Consider the following 22685-nt stretch of genomic DNA (forward strand, 5'->3'; position numbering starts at 1 on the left):
CTGGCTCTGTGAACCCCCTTCTGGCTCTGCAGGGGTGATGGGCGGGGGGGGGGGGAAGAAGCTTTGCTTATTCCCCCTGAAGGTCCTTGCTGCCATGGCTGATCTTAGCTGCTGCCTTTAATGAGGGACCCACTTTCTCACTGGGTTGCCTGTCGTTCCCCACCCACCGCCCCACTCCTAGTATCAGAAATGTTTCTCTTGTCTAAAAATTGCAAATAAATCTATTTAACTAGATGAGCAGAGTGTGTGTGTGTGTGTGTGTGTGTGTGTGTGTGTGTGTGTTTAAAGTCCATGTCTCTGCCCTGGGCACGCACCGTGTCTGCTCCACAGTGGCAGAAAAAACACCGAAGGGTACTTTGCAATCACTGCAACAGGTAACCGCCAAGAACAGCGGCTGTTGCCGCAAGGGGGTCTGGCCCTGGGCGCCTCCTTGCTTTTCCAAGGTCGCCTGCCGTCCTGGGCCTTCTCAGGCGGCCACTCTACGTACTGAGGGACGGGGGTGCGGCCTGCACATTCCAGGGGGAGCTGGCAGCAACATTTTGTGGAAGTGGCAGCCTGGCAAGCTGCGCTGCCTTGCTCAACTGGCAGCAGACGGAGCGGGTGAGTGTCTAGCTTCGGCGAGTCCGTCGAGCAAGGAAAGGGTTTGCAGACCGGGCAGTAGCTGCTCCGTGGTGGGAAGGCTGGTGGCAGGAGCCCGGAGCCGCCCTTCCCGCGCCTCGTCGGGGCCTGGGAGCGCCGATACGTCGGCGGCCTCCTCCTCTCGCCTTCCTGCTCCCGCCCGGGAGGCCGGAGCCGCCAAGGCAGCCGCGGCCAGGCCGGAGGCGGGACCCGTCTTCTCCCCCCGCCCCGCCGTGCTCAAGGAAAGAGGCCTGCAGGATCCAGCGCCGCCGCTTCCTCCTCGGTTCGGTTCCTGACGCTCCCCGGTTGCGGCAGGGGCTCCCGGGTCCTGGCGACCCTCTCCCTCCTGCAGCAGCAGCGGGGAGTGCCGCCTGCTCCGTCGTCCGCGCAGGATGGATCAGTCGGTGCCCATCCAGGAAGCGCTCTCGGCGGGGGAGATTTGCCTGGTCGTATCCTTTGGGGGCCGCCCAGGGAAGGACCCATCGGGAGGGCGAGCAGGGCGAGGCGGGGGTCGCTCGCCACTCCGGCACTTTCTGGCCCCTTCCTTGACCTCCGACTGCAGGCGGTGCAGGGGCTCGTGGATGGTGGGGAGAGCCGGCTGCTGGGCCTGGTGGAGAGCCACGGCAAAGCAATGTAAGTCCGCCGCTCCCGGCAGATGGGACAGGTGAGACAGGTGAGGGCAGGAGCCGGGCGTGGAATGGAGGAGGCGGGTCTCTTTCTTCCTCCCCGCCCTCCGTGCGGCTCCGGCTGCTGCTCCTCCTTTCCCGGCTCCTCCGGCCCCGGAGAGGAGCAGGTTCCCGGGAGCGAGCGGAAGGGGGCGCTGGGGATCCTAGGAGGGGGCCGGGGGAGGTGGGCTGCGGTGGGAGGAGAGAGCTTGGGACAGCAGCATCTCCGGAGTGCTGAGACGTGGTGGTCGAGGTGCTTGGGCCACGATCTTGGTCTCTGATGGGGAGGGCGCGGTCTCTCCCGGCTCTGTCTCCGCAGGATCTGCCTGTACAGCCACCGGCGCATGGCCATCACCGCCGAGGACGTGCGCCTGGAGAGGGTCCTGCTCCTGCAGGAAGGCTTTGCTGTGGAAGAAGGTGAGGGCCTTCCTGCCTTATTGACTTCGTTGCCACATTCCCCTGCAGCAGAGAAAGCTCCGCTGCCTCCTTCCCCCTCCTCCCCCGCGACTCGGGGCACTTTAAATGATTCCCGTTGACCCACTTGAATAGGAGGGAGGAATCCAGGACGAATGATCCCCAAAAAGTCAGGTACTGGATGCACTCTTTGGGGAACGTTGTCACCCGTGTTTCTGTCCCTTGGCCACCCCCACCCCCAGATAATGAATAATCATTGACCGGGCCTTTCGGGGGAGGAGCTTAGGGGAACCCATTTGGTGGCATTTCCACCAGCCCCTGGCCAGGCAGCTTTTAAATGATCTTTTGTATGTTTTTAGCTTTCTATATTTTATCTGTGTTGCTTTAATTTGTGTAAACCGCCTTGAGTCCTGGGCTAGGAAGATTGCAGGATACAAATAAATAACTAAAATAATAAAAATAATAATTTTTCCTTTGACAGTCGCCTGGGAGAATGACCTGCACATTGTAGGTAAGCATTTGCTGTGGTTCTTGTAAACAATGATTCCCCAGAAGTGTGATTGGTGCCTGCCCCTCACTTCTGGGATTGCTTCACTCACTCCCTGGCAAGCAGAGCTGTGAGCAGCACCAACGGCGCCATGGATTGTTCTCCACACTACACAAATAACCAAATTGTTGTACCTGGGAAATGCTACAGCATTCACTGACTGGGCAACACACATGCCCAGGCCAGACAGTTCCCACTGAGATGAGCTCCTCTGCTTGCTTCGTTCTGCTTCCACTAAGTCTTTGTTTCTTATTTACTTTGTCTCTCCCTTCCTGCCTCCTGCCTTCCTCCCAGAGTAGCTCCTGCAGTCCACAGAGCAAATCCTGGGTGCCCAGCCCCACCCTCTCTGAATTCTGAAACTTCACCAACCACACACTTCAAAGCCAATCTCTGTAACCCGTGTGGGCTGGAATATTGCTTTTTGAAAGATTAAAACTTGCCTTGCTGTTGTGTACCAGGCACACATGTGGAGCTTTGCCTGAAGGTGCTGCCACTGATCCCCACCGCTGCATCCATATGTATATTGTTCATTTTATAAGTGTGCATGGTGTCCTTCAATACAGATATTCCATGGTCGCTTATGGGGAACAAGAATGATGCAGCCATTTGCTTCTGGGCAGCTTTAGCTGTGCCCAGTTTTGTGGATGCTGCTGTGTGGTGGGGCAGCAATAGGAGCTTATTCTCCAGAAATGCTTCTCCCAAGGTCAGCCCACAAAGTTGCTCATGCCGCTCTCCTCTCTCCTTCTCCTATAGGCTCTGATGTCACTGTCCAGATCATCTCAAGTGACGCCAACTTGCTAGTGCAGCTGCCTTTTGGCTCCCAGACACAGACTTTCCTGACAGAGGTCAGGAAGCGCTGCAGCCTAGCAGGTACGAGACTCTGTTGCTGATGGGAGGGCCTTGAAGTTTGGGCTACATTTAATTTGGCAAAAGACTGGAGTGGGGGTCAGTGTTGAAGTCCTGCGGCTTGTATGGGAGCTTACCACAGTGACCAATTCTTTAAAAGGCTTCAAACCACCAGATACTTGATTGTCACTGATACGTTCCAGTGCAGCATTTCATGATAAGAAATATTGTCTGGGCTTCCAAGCCTTGGGCTTCCCTTGGTCACAGAGCTTGGCAAGGTTAGAGGAGCCTATGTTGTGCAAGTAGTCTAACAACCAGGCCCGGCTCTAGGTGTAGTCCCGGTGGTGCGGGGCCGGCAGGGGGGGGGCGCTCGCGGAAAAGCCGTGCGGAAGCCGCACTGTGAGGGTGGGGGCGCCGGAGCGATCTCCGCGCCTCAGCGCCAGGGTGCCCGACCTGCTTGAGACGGCCCTGCTAACAACCCACTGAGGAACAGCCGGAAGTATCTTGGTCCCTGATGCTGGCAAGGACGTAGTTTGTATCCTCCTTGCTACAACAGCTCCACTGTTGTTGCAAGGCTGCCTGGTTGTTTGCAGTTCAAAATATTGGTTGTGACCATAAAACCCTATATGGCTTGGGTCCAGGCTATCTGGAGGACTGGATCTCACCAAATTAACATACCTGGGCTTTGAGATCTCCTAGGAAGGCCTTTCTCTCGGTCTCACGACTTTCACAGGCATGTTTGGTGAGGACATGAGAGAGGGCCTTCTTAGTGATTGCTCCCAGATGGTGGAGGCTAGCTTTCATTTAGCCAGCAGTCAAAAACCTTTTTTGCTTTGACAGGCCTTTGGCCACTAACTGGCTGTTGTGGTAGGGTTTCTGAGGGATGGTGGTGTGTGTGTGGTTTTAAATGGTTTTAAGTGGTTTCAGTCCTGTTTGTAATAGGGTTAGTTTTTAATGTCTGTATTGATTGTTTGTGCTTAGTTATACCGTATTTGTTTTAATTTATGCTGTGAGCTGCCTTGGGTCCTGCACTGGGAGTATAAACCAGAATATTAAATAAACAATTAAATCCTCTGCCTGTGAGAGGATGACGTGGAGAGAGCAAGTGAGCAAGATGCATTTGTCATGGCGGACAGATCCGGTGCTTGTTTGCTAGTGCAATGGGGTCTCCACCAGACTCGAAAAGTCATTCTCCCGCGTCACTCTAGGGCAGGAGGCAACAACAACAACAACAACAACAACAACAACAACAATTTATTATTTATACCCCGCCCATCTGGCCGGGTTTCCCCAGCCACTCTGGGCGGCTTCCAACAAAACACTAAAATACAGAAATCCATCAAATATTAAAAGCTTCCCTAAACAGGGCTGCCTTGAGATGCCTTCAGACAGCAACAGACAAGACAACAAGAAGGAAGAATCCAAACTCTGCCTATGTGCTGTTGTAGTTGAGTGGAAAGACTAACCAGAAAGAGAGCCTCCGAAATATATCCCAGTGCAGCACAGTGGGTCTTTCTACCCCTCTCCTTCCATTAATGGGGTCCTCCTCCTACCTAATTTATTAATTTCATAAAATTTACACACTGCTTGATTGCAAACAACCTTAAAGCAGAAGATTTACAAAAAACAAGCAAACCAGGATAATATTATAAATAGGAAGCATTAACAACTATAATTTAAGACTTAATAGAAATAAAAATAACTATTAACAAAAACAGATTCAAACTCACATTAGCTTCATAAATATCTAGGTAGGCTAGTCTAAACAGAAATGTTTTTAGCAAGTGCTGAACATAGTAGGGTGAAGGCGCCTGCCTGATATCAATAGGCAGGGAGTTCCAGAGTGTAGATGCTGCCACACTAAAATATTGAATTCTTACAAATGTGGAATGGGTATTATTATGAGGCATCTGTAATAGTGCCAGTTCTGCAGATTGGAGCGGTTGAGTGGGTGAACAGGAGGTGAGGCAATCTCATAGGTAAACTGGTCCCAATGTGTTAAGGGCCTTATATCCTAAAAATAACCCATTGAACTTAACCTTGAACTTATGCCTTAAGTGACTGCCCCCTTTTCTGCCCAGAAGTCCAAGGGGCTGCCACTTTTCTCTCCCTCGTCCATAAATCTCTCCCCCTCCCCACTTTCCCAAAAACCTTAGCCTGTCACTCCCAACTGCGGTGACGCTCAAGCGCACTTGATCGGACTTGCCATTAGCTAGCATCTCTCTTTCAGCCTTTCCTCTCTCCCATCGCCCCTTAATGTTCCGCCAGCGGGATGGAGTAGAGCTGCTGGGACGACCAGTATTATGTGTGGCGGGTCGTCAGCGCACACGGAGCTTCCCAAAGCATGAGGGGGCCGGTGGTCCGCTTGCAATGCGAGAAAATGCTCATTGTGATGATACATGACCATCAACGCAAGGCATTTTTAGCCGCGGCAGCGCGAGGCGAGGGAGTCCGCATCTTGCCATCCCTCCTGTGGGGGCGCTGCTGAGCTCTGCTGGGCTAATCTGGATCCGCCCCACCCTCGGGCGGGGGCGTTTCTGGAGGCGAACCCCACTGTGATTGGCTGAGCCGAGCGAAGGGTGTGGCCTGGTGGGCAGCCGCTCCTGGGATTCAGACCGGGAGATGTGCGCTTCTTGGCGGCGGCGCGCAGGTAGGAAGAGGCGCGCGCTGAGGACTAGGCGCTTGATCCCGACTCGGGAGGAAGAGATGGCCCGCCGTTGCCTGTGGTGTCCGGCCAGCCGGCCGGCTAGCCTATTGGCGGGAAGCTCCCTGGAGCGGGGGGTTCCCCAGGCTGTGCCCTACTTCGCAGGGCCGTTGTGAGGGAAGCAGGGCCGCCGCCACTTGCGTAGCCTGGAGAGGCGGCAGCAGGTCCCGCCCATACTAGAGCCCGGTTAAGGGAAGGAAGATGCTGGGCCCCTTCCCCGACGCGCGCTGCAGCCCTAGGCCAGCCCTGCAGGTGCTGGCTGGGCGGAGGCTGCCCCGGGGCGCGCCCTCTTCCTGCTGCTCCGGGCTACCCGCCTTTTCCTCGGCTGGCGTTTCTTCCGCGCAGGCAACTACTCAGGAGGATTTCGCCCTTGTACTTTGGCTGCATTTTCCACACCCCCAAAGCGGCTTTTGCCCGGCCTGGAGGGATGGGGAGAGCCGGGCTCCTCTGCAGGGAGGGGTCGGGAGAGATCCGGCCCTCAGCAGGCCTGCCCGCCTCGGGTCCCTGGTTGCTCCTGTAGCAGCAGCACCTGCTGGTTCCTGGCTGGGAGCCCATTCCGCCTGTGGGGAAAATGCTCTCTGGGCGTGGTGGGCTTCAGGGCTAAGGGGTACCCCCTCCAACACTTTCTTTCTCTGCCCGAGCAGCCCCCACCTGCTGCCTGGCGATGCTCCATGTGGAGGCAGGAAGCGCCTTCTAGAGCTCTTTGCAATGTTGCAATTTCAAGGCTCTTTCCTCCAGTCACAGGCACGACTGGCTTCAGGCTTTCCTGGTGGGTGGGGGTGGTGCAATCCCCCACCCCACCCGATGCTACTGCCTGGCCTGGGCTTGTCTGCAAGGGCAGCAGCGGTTGGGCTGTTTCTGGCCTCAGAGTTCAGCTGGTTTCTCTCCCTCCACCCCAGTGCCTCTTCCTTTCCTCATCCTGCGGAAAGTGGATTACCAACAGGAGCGGATGTTGCTGTTTCAGCCAAAAGAATATAGAGATGTCGAAAGTGGAGCTTACTCACAAACACTTGACATGTAGTCCACCAAAAGAAAATTCTTTACAGACAGTATACCTCATTTTGGACACTGGGATGTTGGGCTTTAGGAGGGAGCTAAACCTGCTGTTTAGAAATGTTCAAGGTTCCTAAAGCATTAATCAGAACTCAGTTTCAGATATTCAAACTTCTTGAAGTTTGAAGGTTTGCTAAATTGTGGCTGTGGTTGCACATCTTTTTCAGTCCCCTGGAAGACTGTTATGGGTGGGGCTGGGACTCCCCCCCCCATCCCATATGTGGATCCATTGGTTCTTTGAGCTTTGAAATGTGACTTAAAAACAAAACAAAAATACAGCACCATCAAAAGCTCAGTATCTAGGAATGTAAGAGATTGTGAGTGATTGGTGTGTCCGTGTGCTATTTGTGGACTCAACCTCACACCCCCACTCCATGCTGCTGAATCACTTTAGATGTTTCTGGCTTTGCTCAGGCAGGCTTATCTGGTGCAGAGAGGGTTGCAAAATGGGCAGCTTTGCCTGCACCCCGTGATTTTAATACTCTACTTCTGGCCTGGAAGAAACATAATGTGAAAAACTGCTTATAACACCATTGGCATTTAGATAATCTGCTAATAACACGGTTGGCATCTGTATGTCTTGGGAGCTTATGGAGGAGTGTGCTTTTGCAGGTGAAGTCAAAGACCACTTGTAATTAAGTAGTCTAAAAAACCAGTAACGTGAAGCACAGATGACCTTGCCATTTCTCTGGGGCACGGGATTGTCCTGCTGCCTGCTTTTCAGACAAGTAAGGGGTGGCAGAGAAAGGGTGGCTTTTGTGTAGGACCATTACATTAATCCCTTGGAGAAGGCAGGAGCGGGAATTTGGTTCTGGGAGGCTGCCATTGGCTATGCTGGATGCTCTTCCCTAGCCCAAAGGGCTCGCTGCTTCTGCTCTCATTGTGGCCCGTGGCTCTGATCTGTGCTAAAAGGCAGCTTGCTTGCTTTACTCCCAAGTTCTCCATCTTGCTATGTTCATCTTTTTCCTCTTGGCCATCCCTGAGACCAACTGTGAGGAGCGCAGCATTCTGGCAGCCTGCCCCCACCCCCACCCCAAGGAATGGTGTAGCCGAGATAAGGAGAAACCTCCTCCTTCTCTGAGAGTCAGCCTTGGGCAAGCTGAGATTTCCCAGGCACTGGTCAGAGACAGACAGCTTTCATGGGCTTCCTTTTGCTTCCAGGAGTTGCTGGGAATGAGGACCCAAAGCAGAAAGGGAAAGGGAAAGGGAAACAGCCACCAGCTATGAACCAGATGGGCAGCACAAGTGGTGCCAGTCCTGCTGCTGCTGTCCCCAAGTAAGTTTTGTTTTTTGTTTTTGCTTTTTGTTGCTGCTGCTTATTCTACATGCAGTAAAAAAATCTTACAAAAATTACACAAATACAGACTTTATAAAAGATGGTTAGGCAGTGTAGACAAATCTGCAGTCCCTGAAGAAGAAGAAAATCAGGCAACCTCAGAAGCAGTTCAACCAAAGTTCAGTCCTTTGTCAGGAAGAATCAAAATGAGAGTTTTCTAGGGCCTCCACAAAAAACACATCGTTGACTTCACTGTTCGGTGTCCCCAAGTAAGTTGAACATGACAGCCACAGCCAGCCTTGGAAACATGTAATGTAATGGGGTCAGAGTGCCTCTGTGCCTTTTGCTTCTGGGGTTGAGGGGCTTGGATTGCAGTTTCGAGAGTGTCTTTTTCTCAGGTGGCCTTCCATAAGTTAACAGGAGCTTTATAGCAGTGGTTCCCAAACCTTTTCGGAACAGTGGCCCTTGGTTCTATAAAAGGCATTATTCAGAATTGTGGTTTGCATGTCCCACTAAGTAAGATAATATCATAATAATAACACGCAGTAACAATTGCATATTTATCCATAATCCAATTAGAACTAATTGGTTTAATTCAACAAAATGAATGAACTTGATCTAGTGTTGCCAACTTTTCTAAGTCTGATATTCATTTGCACCTGCAGCACTCCCCTCCCCCGCCTCTTAGCACCCCTATGCAAGGAATCCCACAGCCCCTCAGAGGGCACCACTTTGGGAACCGCTGTTTTAAAGAGTAACCTGCCTGACATGTACTATAGCAATTTAGAAGCAAAGGATAACCCCTACCGTGTGCTTGTACAAGGCTCCCAAATTGGATTGGGCCCACAGCTGGGCCAGTCCAAAGTGCCAGGTAAGACCCTGTATCAAATGGGGGAACAGTCCTCACCTGTCCTCTTGCAGACCTGTAAGGGGGGCAGTGGTCCTGTCTTGAAGATGCAACACTTGTAAATGTAGAACAAAGTGGACTTTTCCTCCTGGCATTGACTCAAGGCAGTGAGGGGGAGGCATGTGGGCTAGTGTTGCAGCCCCACTCTGGCCCTCCTTGTGCCAGCGTGGGGCTCCTGGCTTCTCTTTGCTTTCTGTTGATAGCAACAACACCTGAAATAAACCAACCCCTGTCCCCCTCCCCAATCTCCCTCCCTCCCTCTACCCTTTCCTCTCATTTCCAGGCCCAACAAGCCCAAGAATGACATCACCAGTGAGATGGTCCGGTCCTCCAATGTGCTGGTGTCAGAGGAGATGCGGGGCTTGTCCATGCAGACCTTTGGGCTGAGAGACACCATCATCAAGTCTCAGCTCCTGCAGAAGGAGGATGAATACACATACCTCCAGGGCTTCAGGTACGGGTGATTCTGAGAGAGCAGTGCCGAGGGTGTGTGGCAAAGGGAGCTTCACGCTTCCCCCAGTGGGATTCCTTGAATGACGCTGAGCCTTTTCCACCACAAATGCACAAGCCCCTTGGCTATTTGCCTACTAATTTTATTTATTTATTGCATTCATACTCCACCTTTTTCTCCGGTGAGCTCAAGGTGGCATAGGTGCGTGTTTCTCCCCTTCTTCATTCAATCCCCACAACAACCTTGTGAGGTAGGGTTTGCTGAGAAGCAGTGACTGGCCCCCAAGGTCTCAGTTTCATGGCTGAGAGGGGATTCAAACATTGGTTTCCCAGGTCCTAGATGAACACTTTAATCATTGCACTACGCTGGCTCTCACTTAGGTGCCAGGGCAGCTGGGCCTGGGTGTAGCAATGGCAGTGGGTTTCCTCCTCCTCCTGTGCTGGTGGGGCAGAGGTTGTTGCCAAGATCCAGAGCAAGATTTTGTGTGTTTTCTGGCAGGTTTTTCGTGGGCACATACAACGTGAATGGCCAGTCGCCCAAGGAGACTCTCCAGCCCTGGCTGAGCCATGATGCTGAGCCCCCAGACATTTACTGCGTGGGGTACGTGTGGGGTGCTTCTTATCCATTTATTGTTATGTTTTCCGTCCACCTTTTATCTTCTCCAAGGAGCAAAAGTAACATGCATGGGTCATCTCCTCCGCATTCTGTCTGTACATCAGCCATGTGACCTGAGGTAGGCGAGCCTGAGAGGCAGGGACTCACTCTCAGGTCACCTGGTGAGCTGGGTGGGAGGGATTTGCACCTGCCAGCTCCTCCTGCCCTAGTCCTCCTCCTCCTCCTCCTCCTTTTGATGAGCATTGCCCACTTGGATACACAGTGTGAGCAGCTCTCTTGAACACTTGGATGCCGTCTGGTTTAATGACCCTTCATCTTTCTACTTCACTAGGTAGAGGAGGTCTCTTGCTCCTGCAGTGCCTTGCGGCCACAGGAGACAGTGTTGGCCACCAACCCAGACTGCTTTAAAAGAGGATTGGACAAATTCATGGAGAGGGTTACCGATGGCTATTAGCTTACAATGGCTAGGCTTTGCCTTCCCCACAGACACAGCAGTCTTCTGAATACCATTTGCTGGAAACCACAGGAGGAGAGAGTGCTGTTCTTGCGCTCAATTCCTGCTTGAGGACTTTCCATGAGGGCATCTGGTTGGCCACTGTGAAAAGAGGATGCGGGACTGTATGGGCCATTGACCCGATCCAGCAGGTTCTTCTTGGGGTCTTCTCCATGGAGGGAGGGTATGCCCCTAGCTCATGGTTTGCTCTCTTGAATGCAGCTTCCAGGAGCTTGACCTGAGCAAAGAGGCCTTTTTCTTCAACGACACGCCAAAAGAAGAGGAATGGTTCAAAGCTGTGACCGAGAGCCTTCACCCGGAAGCCAAGTATGCCAAGGTGAGCTGGCTTCAGCTGCCGAGGCGGCCCAGTGGCCTCCTCTTTCTGCCTGAGGCTCTTCTGCCCCTTCATGCAGCCCTCTGTGTGTGTATTTGGGGGTGGGATGTTCAGCAGAAGAGGTTAATGGCAGGGGTTGGGGACAAGGGGACTCCGCTTCCCTGTGAAGGACTTTAAAAGAGGCTCATGCCTTCTCCAAGTCCACAGGATTCCTGCATTGCAGGGGTGTGAACTAACCGGCCCCACAAGGTCATTTCCCTACAGACCTATTATTCTATAGCCTTTGTCTCTTTGTTTCCCTGGTTAACATGCAGATAAAGCTTATCCGGCTTGTTGGGATCTTGATGCTATTCTACATCAGGACTGAGCTCGCTGTGCATGTTTCTGAGGTGGAGGCTGAGACTGTTGGCACGGGCATCATGGGGAGGATGGTGAGTATTCATCACCCTCAATCTGGGGGTGGGCAGGGGAGAGTCTGCTGTTGCCATTCTGGGGCCACCCAGACCTCTCTCTGTGAGAGCCTTGCAAGGTGGTGCCCCCTCATCCTTTCTAGGGTGTGACGAGGCTGCTGTGGGCTGCCTGTTGATATTCAGGTTTAACTGCTGTCACCAGCATCGCATCTACTCTTGCAGGAGGTGGACATGAGGGGGCCTCTGCGCTTTGTTTGGCCTGGGTACCAAGCTCCCCTGCAGAACGTGGGCTGCATCTGGACCCTCAAAAGGTTTTGAGGGGGTCCCAACTCAACCCCACCTCCACAATTTGCCAAACTTTTTTTTCTAAAAAAGCATTTTTTAAAAAGTTGTTACTATTATTGCATTTATATACCATTTTTTCTGCAAAGAGTTCAGTGTGGTGTGCACACTTCTCCTTTGCATTTTATCTTCCCAATCACCCTGTGAGATAGGTTAGAGCGGCTGAGAGGCAGTGACTGGCCCAAAGTCATCCAATAGACTTCGTGGCTGAGTGGGGATTCAAACCCTGGTTTCTCCCCGATCCTAGTCCGACACTATAACCACTACACCACTCTGCACTATCTGCTCTTGTGGGTCCTCTGCAACAATTCTGTGATGCCCAAAAGTTTTTGTGAGTCACCGAAATTTCTCCTTTAATTAAAACTTGGTCATGCCCGCTATTACATAGTTTCGCTTTAGCCCCTTGGCCCCCAAAAGGTTAGCCAGCCTCTGCTTCATAGGCCCTGCCTTTGCACCTTCCTGCTTGCTTCAGAGAGGTCTTGGCTGGTTGTTTTGGGGTCTGTTCTGCCTGCTTCTTCCATAGCAGGCAGGGAATAGAGTCGCCACCTTGTCTCTCTCCCCCGGCTCCTCCTCTGCTGCTTCTGCTGCGAACGAAGGGCAACAAGGGGGGAGTGGCCATCCGATTCCGGTTCCACAACACCACCATCTGCTTTGTGAATGCCCACCTGGCAGCCCACACCGAGGAGTATGAGCGGCGGAACCAAGACTTCCGGGATATCTGTGGACGCATGCAGTTCTGCCCGCCAGAGCCAGGCCTCCCACCCCTCACCATTGGCAAGCACGAGTAAGTGGGGGCAGGGGGAGGGAAGCAAGTGGGAAAGGATCCAGCCTCTGCTGTGAAGTTGTGGAGCAAATATGGAAACTTGGCTTTATGGGTTTGGGAATAATAATAATAATAATAATAATTTTATTATTTGTATCCCACCCATCTGAACTGTGTTTTTTGTTGTCTTCTTAGGGTATGTCTCCTCAGGGCCTTGTCTCTTCTCTTCTCTTCTCTTCTCCCCCACCCCCACCTCACTCCATTTCCCTAATTTTTAATATTTGTTTGGCTTCACGTAGATTTGAGTCTATTGCCTACCATTTCTTTCTCTTTTCAAAATGAAAAGCAGTTTGGGGAGTGGCTGCTTAACCCCATTCCTTCCTGCGATTTTCCCTTTCAAAGTACAACCCCACCCCATCTTGCAGAGTGCCTTTCTCCCATGAAGGAGGGCGTTTTGGATGGAGAAACAGCTGGAAGGAAAGGAATTCAGCAAGAGCAGCTCTCCCTCCTTGTGCTCGTAGACTTCTATAGTTGCTTTTCATTTGCTTTTGGAAAATGCCTCCCCCAGAGACAGTTGCATGTATCTGCTGTGTAATCTATAGTTTGCTTGTACTGCTTGTTTCATCAGCCAAGACAGTTTGCCAGTGATGGGAGTCCTCTGGACTACAGTTCCCATCATCCCTGGCCTTGGCTGTACTAGTGGGATTTGGAATCCAACTGGAGGGCTACATATTTATTTGGGGAAATCACCACCAGCCTCAAAGCAGCTCTCTTTGCCAGCACTGTAGTCTGCTGCCTGTCTTCCACCTTCTAGCTATGTGAGCTGGCTTCAAGTCTCGGGCTTGTGTGAAGGATCATCTATTTCCCAGACCTTCTGGTGGTCACTGATTTGCTTCCAAGTTAGTAGGAGGTTGTGGGTGGGCAAGGAGCTGGGAACATCTCTTCATATGCTGGGGTGACACTGTGCATCTTGGGGCTATGTGGCTGCGAATAGCAGCTGTGAAGAGCCCCAATGGTTCTGGAGCCGTTTCCTTACGCCAACCTCTCCCTTGCAGTGTGGTCTTGTGGCTGGGAGACTTGAACTACAGACTGGAGGAGCAGGATGTGGAGCGGGTGAAGAAGCTGGTGGAGGCCCACGATTTCGCCACCCTTTATCAGCATGACCAAGTATGTGAGGGAGCTTTCAGTAGGCAGGCAAGATCTGCCTTCCAACAAGGGTCAACCTTCCAAAGAGAGAGTGCAGAGCTCTTGCGACATTCATGGGGACAGGGCAGGTGTTGGGGAATGCTGCTCTGTTGCTGCAGCTGGTTCCAGAAAGTGGCTAGAGTCCTTTTTCTCTCTCCTTTGAATAAATGTTTTCATTAAATTATTGAGAAATCTGTAAGCAAATTTAACAAAACACAACTGGACTGCTATTCCATCAAGACTGAAAACAGTCCCGGTGAGTTCCAAAGGAGCCTTAAGACATGTACCGGTAGCATAACCAATCAACTATTTTGCTCTATCAAGTCAGGCGTTCTAATGGACGTGGTTGGCCTGCATCAAGAGGCAGGATTTGCCGCAAGAAAGCAGGAAGGGAGGTGTGGACAGTCCCGAGGGAGGCTTGGGTTCGAAAGATGCTTTGCTGCTCAGTTTCACCTCTCCGCTCTCTTTCCTTCTCAGCTGAAAAAGCAGATGGAGGCCAAGGTGGTCTTTGAAGGCTTCCTGGAGGGAGAGATTTCCTTCCAGCCAACGTACAAATACAACACTGGGTCTGATGACTGGGACACCAGGTAGGCTTGTCTGGAGCGTCACAGCCATTTTGGGTACTCTGTTCTTTGCATGTCACCATCTCTACCAGGGAAATGGTGATGGTCCAGAACAGTCAGAGGCTTCCTTGTGCAGATGTTTCTCTGTAGCATCTGCACAAGACCAGACCAAAAAACCACACACATGCAAAGCCATTTCAACCTGGGAACTTCTGCTTTGTTTTGTGTTTTTTAACATCCAGTTAGAAGCTCTTAGAATGCTGCTTTGGAGAAAAACCCTGAAGTACAGTCATACCTCGGTTTGCAACTGCAATCTGTTCCAGGGAGCCGGTCGCTCTCCGAATCGGTTGCTTCCCAATGCATGCTTCTGCACGTGCGTGAAGCGCTGATAGAGCACTTCTACGCATCCGAGCGCCGTGGAACCCAGATGTAAACACTTCCGGGGTCCGCGGTGGTCGGAAACCAAAGCGGTTGCAAATGGAGGCAGTCGCAAACCGAGGTATGACTGTATACAAGCTGGTGATGGCCCCACATTGGAGGGCTTACAAACTGGGGGAAAGCACAAGCAAAATGATCCAATAATAATAATAATAATATAATATAATATAATATAATATAATATAATATAATATAATATAATATAATATAATATTTATACCCCACACATCTGCCTGGGTTTCCCCAGCCACTCTGGGCGGCTTCCAACAAAATATTAAAATACAATGGTCTGTTAAACATTAAAAGCTTCCCTAAACAGGGCTGCCTTCAGATGTCTTCTAAAAGTCTGCCTTAATGCCACCAAGGGGGTGTGGCAGCACTTTGAAAGCTGCCACTTTTGGTTAGTAGTTGGACTTTAAAATGGCATGAGAGGCCGTCTTTTACTGGATGCATCCCACGACTTGGGAAAAGTCATCTCTGTTTAGAAAGAGGCCTTGGAGATTTCTAATGCAGAAAGACTGCAGATCTAAAAATAAGCAACTGTATGAACTTTCGGTTACTTTTTATTACATGTTACTGTTATTTTGATGAGATTTTTTTTGGTGGTTGTATTTTTAAACTAAGGTTTGTTTTTTAAAAAAAATAGTTTTTAATGTTGTATTTTAAATTGTTGCAGTCCATACTGAGATCTTGGAGTGAAGGGTGGGTAATAAATTAAACAACAACAACAACAATATTGTCCCTGGACTTAGGAAGCTAACCTCCCCTGATATAGTTTACAGAAGCCTTGTAATTTTATTTGGCAGGTACATATTTCCCTTTTGGGAGGTTTCCAGGGGGGGGGTGCACTATTCTCTTTCCAGGCTCATCCCATGTGGCTCTTAAGTCTGGGGCCAGTCCACTCACTCTCCAGAGCAGCTGAATTAATAGAACAGGAACATCCGTGTGGAGTATGGGGAAGCTAATGGAGCAATGCAGACCACCATTCCTAGGACATCTCTAGAAACATTCCCCTGCAGACTTCAATTGTGAGCTGCCAATGCCTCCTACATCTCAGAAGATGGCAAGGCTTTGTTCTTGGGTTGAAGATAGCTGGTACACCCATAGCAAAATGTTCCTCTACACATTAGATCCCCACATTATAAAACTAGCATATTGAGGAGAAGGCTAAGCTGGAATCAACATGTCTGACATGCTAGTTTTCTTCTGGCAGGGACTCCTTTGGTTTTGGGTATGGAGTGAGTGAAGTCTCCCATCTCTCAGGGTATTGCAGACGCTGTCTGCTGTTTCCACAGTCTTTGTATGCTCTCCTCCCGACAGCAACAGCAGAATGGGCAAGAGCTCCCGCACCAAGTCTGGTGGCCGAAATGACTGTTCTTCTCCTTGCTTTGCCTCCCATGCAGTGAGAAATGCCGCACGCCAGCCTGGTGTGACCGGATCCTGTGGAGAGGGAAGAATATCTCTCAGCTAAGCTACCAGAGCCACATGGCCTTGAGGGGCAGTGACCACAAGCCAGTCAGTGCCACCTTTGACATTGGGGTAGGCATCCATCTCCCTCTAGCCCGGCTGGTGGTGGGCTCCCATCACTCTGGCTCTCTCCTTTTTGCTACCTTCTCCTCTTCCACAGAATCATAGAGTTGGAAGGGTACCCCCAAGGGTCATCTAGTCCAACCCCCTGCAATGCAGGAACCACAGCTACCTTGGCCAGCTCTGAGGCTGGCCAGACACTGTGCTGCCCAAGCAAATGCTGCATTTTCCACCTTCCCCGCTCTGCCCCTGCAAAAAATAAAAAATCTTGGACCTCCTTTCTGTAGGTCATTCCTGGGCACCAGGTGACATCCTTGTCAGCTTTGCTTATACAATCCAGGGGTGAAGGGCTGGAACAATAATGGGGTGGATTGTGGCTGGTGTAAGCCAGAGGAGTGGGATTGCAGGAACCTTGATCACTTGCGGGGCTTGCACTCCTTGGGTTGTGCTTGACAGCCAGCTTTCTCTGCAGCTGGCATGTTGGGTGCTTAGTTAATATGGCAGGTGATGCTGAGGACTCCCGGGAGGGGGAACCTCCTCCCCTCTTTCTCTCCCTTCTCCCCCCAATGACCCTTCTGTTGCTGCATGTTCCATTCAGGTGAAGGTGGTGGACAAGGAGCTCTACCGCAGATCCTTCGAAGACATAGTGCGCTCCTTGGACAAGATGGAGAATGCCAGCATCCCATCAGTCACCCTCTCCAAGAGGGAGGTAGGATATGCTGCTGCTGCTGCTGCCCTGGCCATTGGGGAGCATCAAGAGGCTTGTTTCTGGAGATACAGCCCCACTGGGCCTGCTGGCTCAAGGGCAGGTATGGGGCATGGCAAGCTCGAGGCATTCCACAGAACGAGCCTCCCAGCAGACCTCTTTTCCAAGCTTGCCACTGGGACCTGGATGTTCAGTGGAGTTGGGGTCAAGCTCTTGGTTCATAGAATTGTAGAGTCTGAAGGGACCTCAAGGGTAATTTAGGGTCCAACCTCTGGCATGCAGGAATCACAGCTACAGAATCCATGACAGCTGTCTGTCTGACTTCTGTTGGAAACCCCCCAATGAAGGGACTGCACTACCTTCCGAGGGACTCTGTTGCACTGCCGAATGGCTCTTAACCTCAGAAAGTTCTTCCTAACCTTTAATAGGAATCCCCTTCCTTGTCACTTGAGTCCATTGGTTCAGGTCCTCCCCTCTGGAGCAGGAGAAAACAAGCTTGCTCCATCTTCCATGGAGACAGCTCTTCAGTTATTTGAAGATGGCTTTCCTACCCCCTCTCAGTCTCTTCTCCAGGCTACATATGTACAACTCCCCTTTCCCTTCCCACCTTCCTCCTCCGTGTTTGTGGTTCTTTCCCCACCCACAGTTCCTCTTCAAGGACGTGAAGTACATGCAGCTCCAGGTGGCGTCCTTCACCATCCACAATGGGCCCGTTCCTTGCCAGTTTGAGTTCATCAACAAGCTGGATGAAGAGGCCTACTGCAAGCCATGGCTGATGGCAAAACCCAACAAGGGCTTTCTGTTACCTGGTGAGCTGGGATGTCTCTGTCTTTTCATGGGGTTTTACCACTCTTCCTGCCTGATCCTCCCTCCGGGTGACAGCCACAGATTGCTCTTGGCCAACCCAACCTGATTCCGCATCCCATGGCTGTGTGCACCTGACCCATCTAAGGCCCTCCAAATATGCTCAGCTTGATTCAGGCTTCGGACAAATCTGGTTCAGAGCCCTAATAGCCACAGTTGCTCACAAATTAAAATATCACTTCATTGATCTGGAGAACAGCCATGTTTGTAGCAAGAACAGCAAAAGTCCAGCAAAAAATTAAAGACAGATTTATTGCGACACGAAGTACCTTTTGCATTTTACCAGCTGTCAGGGCAGAGAGGGCTCTGGGTATCCATGAGCAGACTCTGTTTGCTTGGGCTGTCAATGCCTCATCCAAGGACCCAGACAGTCTTCTGCCTGCAGCTCTTTGGACTCACAAAGCAGCCACCCCTCCTCTTTTCTTGGAGATGTTGACAAGTGAGCAGCTCCAGGCCCCTCAGTTTGCATTTATTTGTTTGCATTTATATCCTGCCTTTTTCTCCAAGGAGCTCTAGAGTGGTGTACATAATAATAATAATAATAATAATAATAATAATAATAATAATAATAATTTATTTATACCCCGCCCATCTGGCTGGGTTTCCCCAGCCACTCTGGGCAGCTTCCAACAAATACTCCAACACAGTAGTCCAAACATTAAAAGCTTCCTTAAACAGGGCTGTCTTCAGATGCCTTCTAGAAGTCTGGTAGTTATTGTTCTCTTTGACATCTGGTGGTAGGGCGTTTCACAGGGCAGGGGCCACTACCAAGAAGACCCTCTGCCTGGTTCCCTGTAACTTGGCTTCTCTCAGTGAGGGAACTGCCAGAAGGCCCTCGGTGCTGGACCTCAGTATCCGGGTAGAATGATGGGGGTGGAGACGCTCCTTCAGGTATACTGGACCAAGGCTGTTTAGGGCAGGCATCCCCAAACTTCGGCCCTCCAGATGTTTTGGACTACAATTCCCATCATCCCTGACCACTGGTTCTGTTAGCTAGGGATCATGGGAGTTGAAGGCCAAAACATCTGGAGGTCCGCAGTTTGGGGATGCCTGGTTTAGGGCTTTAAAGGTCAGCACCAACACTTTGAATTGCGCTTGGAAACGTACAGTGGTACCTCTACTTACAAATAACTCTACTTACGAATGGAGCTCCGTCCGCCATCTTGGATGCGGTTTAGATAGGATTTTTTCTACTTACGAATTTTTAGATAGGGTTGCTTTTTCTCCCAATGCATTCCTATGGGATTCGACTTACAATTTTTTTCTACTTACGAATGTGCGTTCGGAACGCATTAAATTCGTAAGTAGAGGTACCACTGTACTGGGAGCCAATGTAGGTCTTTCAAGACCCCGGTGTTATGTGGTCTCAGCGGCCGCTCCCAGTCACCAGTCTAGCTGCCACATTCTGTATTAGTTGTAGTTTCCGGGTCACCTTCAAAGGTAGCATTGCAGTAGTCCAAGCGAGAGATAACCAGAGCATGCACCACTCTGGCGAGACAGTCTGCGGGCAGATAGGGTCTCAGCCTGCGTACCAGATGGTTTTCTCCCCTTCCTCATTTAATCCCCACAGCAACAACCCTGTGAGGTGGGTTGGGCTGATTGGCCCAAGGTTGCCTGGTGAACTTGGTGGCCAAGTGGAGATTCAAACCTTGGTCTCTCCCAAGTCCTAGTCCAGCGTTCTAACCACTACACCACACTAGCTCTCAATTTATCCTTTGAGGCCTTTGACACTGTGGATCCTGGTGTGTGTTGACAGTAGGGCTGGGCGAGCATTTTGTGGGTTTGCTCCGGAATGTTTCTTTCAGCAGGAGCCTGCTCATCTTCCATCAGGGACCTTCCTTGTAGGGATCCATCTTTCCTCCTCTTTCTCCCCACCCCACAAACTACATGAGGTTGTGAGAAGCTTTGAGGCTTGGTGTTGTCAAACTGTCCATCTTCCTTCTCCCTGAAGATGCCGAGGTGACTGTCGAGTTGGAACTGTTTGTGAACAAGTCAACAGTAACGCGCTTGAACTCTGGAGAGGAACAGCTGGAGGACATCCTGGTGCTGCACCTCGACCGGGGCAAAGATTACTTCTTGTCTGTGTCAGGGAACTACCTGCCCAGCTGCTTCGGGTGCCCCCTGCAGACCCTCTGCCACATGAGGGAGCCCATTCAAGAGATGTCGCCAGAGGCCATCAGGAAGCTAGTGAGTTCTTATGGCCAACCAAGGCTACTGCCCTTCATCCCAAAGACATTTTGGGGGAGTTGGCTTGGGATGAGGACTGCAGGCGGTTGCACTAGGTGACTCTTTGGGGACCTTCCAACTCTGCTTCATGTGTAATGCTGCTTTGCAGAGGATGCTGCCTTAGACTAAACAGTCCTTCCAATGCAGGACTGTTCACACTGACTGGCTATAGCTCTTCAGGCAGGGGGGGGGGAATTCCCTGTCCTACCTGGAGATGCCATAGGGAATTGAGCTTTGGAGTCTTCTGCATGTAGAGCAGGTGCTCTACCACTGAGATTATGGCCTTTCTCCAACCCTGTTGCTCCCTTCCAGGTTCTGCTGCCATTGTGGTCAAGTGACGATGATGCCTCCTGGCCCGAGAAGCCATTGGACATTCCTAAGGAGTTGTGGATGATGGTTGACCACCTGTACCGGAATGCTTGCCAGCAGGTTAGAAAGATGCCCCTGGATGTGAACTTCCTTTTGTGTGCTTGGCCTTGTTATGGGAAGAGGGCAGGATAGGAGCTTAGCTTTGGGAAAGCCCAGCAGGGGCAGGAGTGCTCATTAAATGCTGGGGAACGAATGGTATCTATGGTGCTTGCTAACTAACAAGGGGGCCCTGGAGTTTGGCTGCGATGGGTTCATTGTGCCCTTGGAATGTATGATTGTATTCATGGGTGCAGCTCCACAGGAAGGCACTTCCAGCAGATCTAGCAAAGTGAAACTGATAATTTTTTTTTTGCCTTCCTTGCCTTTCACTGTGGCTGCTCATGTTTGCAGGAGGACCTCTTCCAGCAGCCGGGCCTGAGGACTGAGTTTGAACAGATCCGCGATTGCCTGGACACAGGGATGATGGATACGCTCAGTATCTTTGGAGGAAGTGTGTTTGAAAGAGGGACTGGAATTATCTTTCTCTCTCCCACCCCTTGCAATTCAGTACAATTGCATATTGTGCATGATTTCAATCATATGCCGTTGGAGGCAGGCTGGTTGAAATTCTACAAGTTAAATGCAAGCAAGGCAGAGGGCTTAAATGCTCTTGCCACACTGGGAAAGCCTTCTGGTGTTTCTGGAACATAACTCCTGCATAAGATGCAATGGTACTGCATTACCTTGTGGAGTCTGCTGATCCCCTCTGCAAAGTACATGTTTATTCCCTCCCTCCCTTAGCAGTTCAGCCAACCCGATCCCCATCCCAGCTACCTATGAGCAGGGTTTCTGCGCCAGATGAGGCATTTTTTTACTGCCTCTGTGGTAGTGTGGCCCCCTACGCTGGGGCCTCCTTACAGGCAAGTGGGCTTTCCCAGGGTCTCAGCAGTGTAGCTGGTACTTGCCCCATCTTGGTGACTGCCTGTTCCTTAAACATCACTGGCCAGATGGCAGCAACCACTCGGTGGCGGAAGCTTTGCTGCTCTTCTTGGAGAGTCTCCCCGAGCCGGTCATCTGCTACACACTGTACGACAAGTGCTTGGAGGCTGCTGACAGCCATGTGCTGAGCAATCAGGTGAGGCAGTAGAGGCTGGCTGCCAATATGGGAGACGTGTAATGCAAAGGGGCTGCCTGGTCCCTTGGTGGGGGAAGTGTGTTTGCATGCGTGCGACAGCTTCCTTCTCTGTTGTTCCCAGGTGGTTTCCACGCTGCCCAAGTGTCATAAGAATGTCTTCAGTTATCTGATAGCATTTCTGCGGGAACTACTGCAGCACTCTGTGAAAAACCACTTGGATGTGAATATTCTTGGTGAGAACTGATCCTGGCTTTGTGGTAGGATGAGTGAACTGGGATAAATGGGGTCGTGACCTATTTGATTTAAATGTTTTGGCATGTCACACACCTGACAGGAATGCAGCTCATTTAATTTTGCCCTGGAGCAGCTTGTTTTAAAACATAGGTTGAGCCAAGTGGAGGTGGTGAGCTGGCATCTCAACTCCTGTGCATTTAATCATTTGGGACACCATGCCAAAAAAATATCTGCTGGTGCGGTGGGCCTTGAGGACAGTCAGTCATCCCCTTTGATAACTCCTTACATGGAACTCAGATGCCATTTCTGTATGCAAACACTAATGGATTTTTTTATTATGTTTCCTGTGCAGGTAGCATATTCGGGGGGCTACTGCTCCGTCCCCCTCCTGGTCACACCATGCCAGGCACTGCCGAGAAGCGGAAAGTTCAGCAATTCATCCAGCAGTTCCTCTTGCGGGAAGAGATCACACTGTGAAGGCCAAGGACTTGTAACTATAGGCAGGGCTTCTGTAAAAAAAATAGTTTTGTATATTCAGAAAATTAGATTTTGCAGTAATTGTTTTTTTTTAAAATGTAAAGACGTGTACATACTTTTTAATTCTGGAGCACAGATCAGGTGGGAAGAAGCAGCTGCTACTGTGTTAGCAGCACTATAAAGCACAGTGAGTTTTTATATTAAACTAGCAGTCAGTCTGCACACTGGATCTTGACTGTGGTATGTCATGTTTTGTGACAAAACAATGACTTTATCTGCCATTGCCTTAATGCTTAATCTTTGATAACCTAAATCAGCTACTTTTATAAGCAAAGAATGTAACATAAATATAATTAAACACATTAACTTAACGTCCATGCTACTTGCTCTCATTGTTAATCCAAGGAGATGTCTGGCTTGGCAGCAGCAACACCTGAGGGGCGCCTTTGGGATCTTAACATAAGAGCATAGAGTCTGCTGCATCAGGCAATGGGCCATGATGAGCATAGCCATCATGGCTAGTAGGCTTTGATAGCCCTCTGTT

At 50.8% G+C, this 22685-nt stretch overlaps 1 protein-coding gene across 9 annotated transcripts; it reads left to right on the forward strand.

Annotated features, from left to right (window-relative positions):
• The first annotated feature begins 365 nt into the window (after positions 1-365).
• INPP5B (inositol polyphosphate-5-phosphatase B) lies at positions 366-22512 on the forward strand. 9 transcript variants are annotated; one of them, XM_035119877.3, is made up of 22 exons: positions 588-1067; positions 1181-1251; positions 1603-1700; positions 2179-2208; positions 2998-3114; positions 8009-8123; positions 9314-9484; positions 9980-10081; positions 10812-10926; positions 11238-11354; positions 12272-12459; positions 13494-13605; positions 14101-14210; positions 16028-16163; positions 16750-16860; positions 17504-17666; positions 19673-19908; positions 20260-20376; positions 20707-20791; positions 21303-21430; positions 21552-21663; positions 22017-22512. In XM_035119877.3, the coding sequence occupies exons 1-22, from the start codon at positions 1011-1013 to the stop codon at positions 22139-22141; spliced, it is 2616 nt and encodes an 871-aa protein (XP_034975768.3). In that variant the 5' UTR covers positions 588-1010; the 3' UTR covers positions 22142-22512. The 9 variants fall into 9 exon arrangements, with proteins under 9 accessions (XP_034975770.3, XP_034975768.3, XP_088528280.1 ...); XM_035119878.3 differs by having other exon boundaries at positions 934-1067; positions 1181-1282; XM_035119879.3 differs by lacking the exon at positions 1181-1251 and having other exon boundaries at positions 366-600.
• Positions 22513-22685: the final 173 nt, after the last annotated feature.

Source organism: Zootoca vivipara, chromosome 6, assembly GCF_965207765.1.
Source record: "Zootoca vivipara chromosome 6, rZooViv2.hap1.1, whole genome shotgun sequence".
Classification (NCBI taxonomy): domain Eukaryota; kingdom Metazoa; phylum Chordata; class Lepidosauria; order Squamata; family Lacertidae; genus Zootoca; species Zootoca vivipara.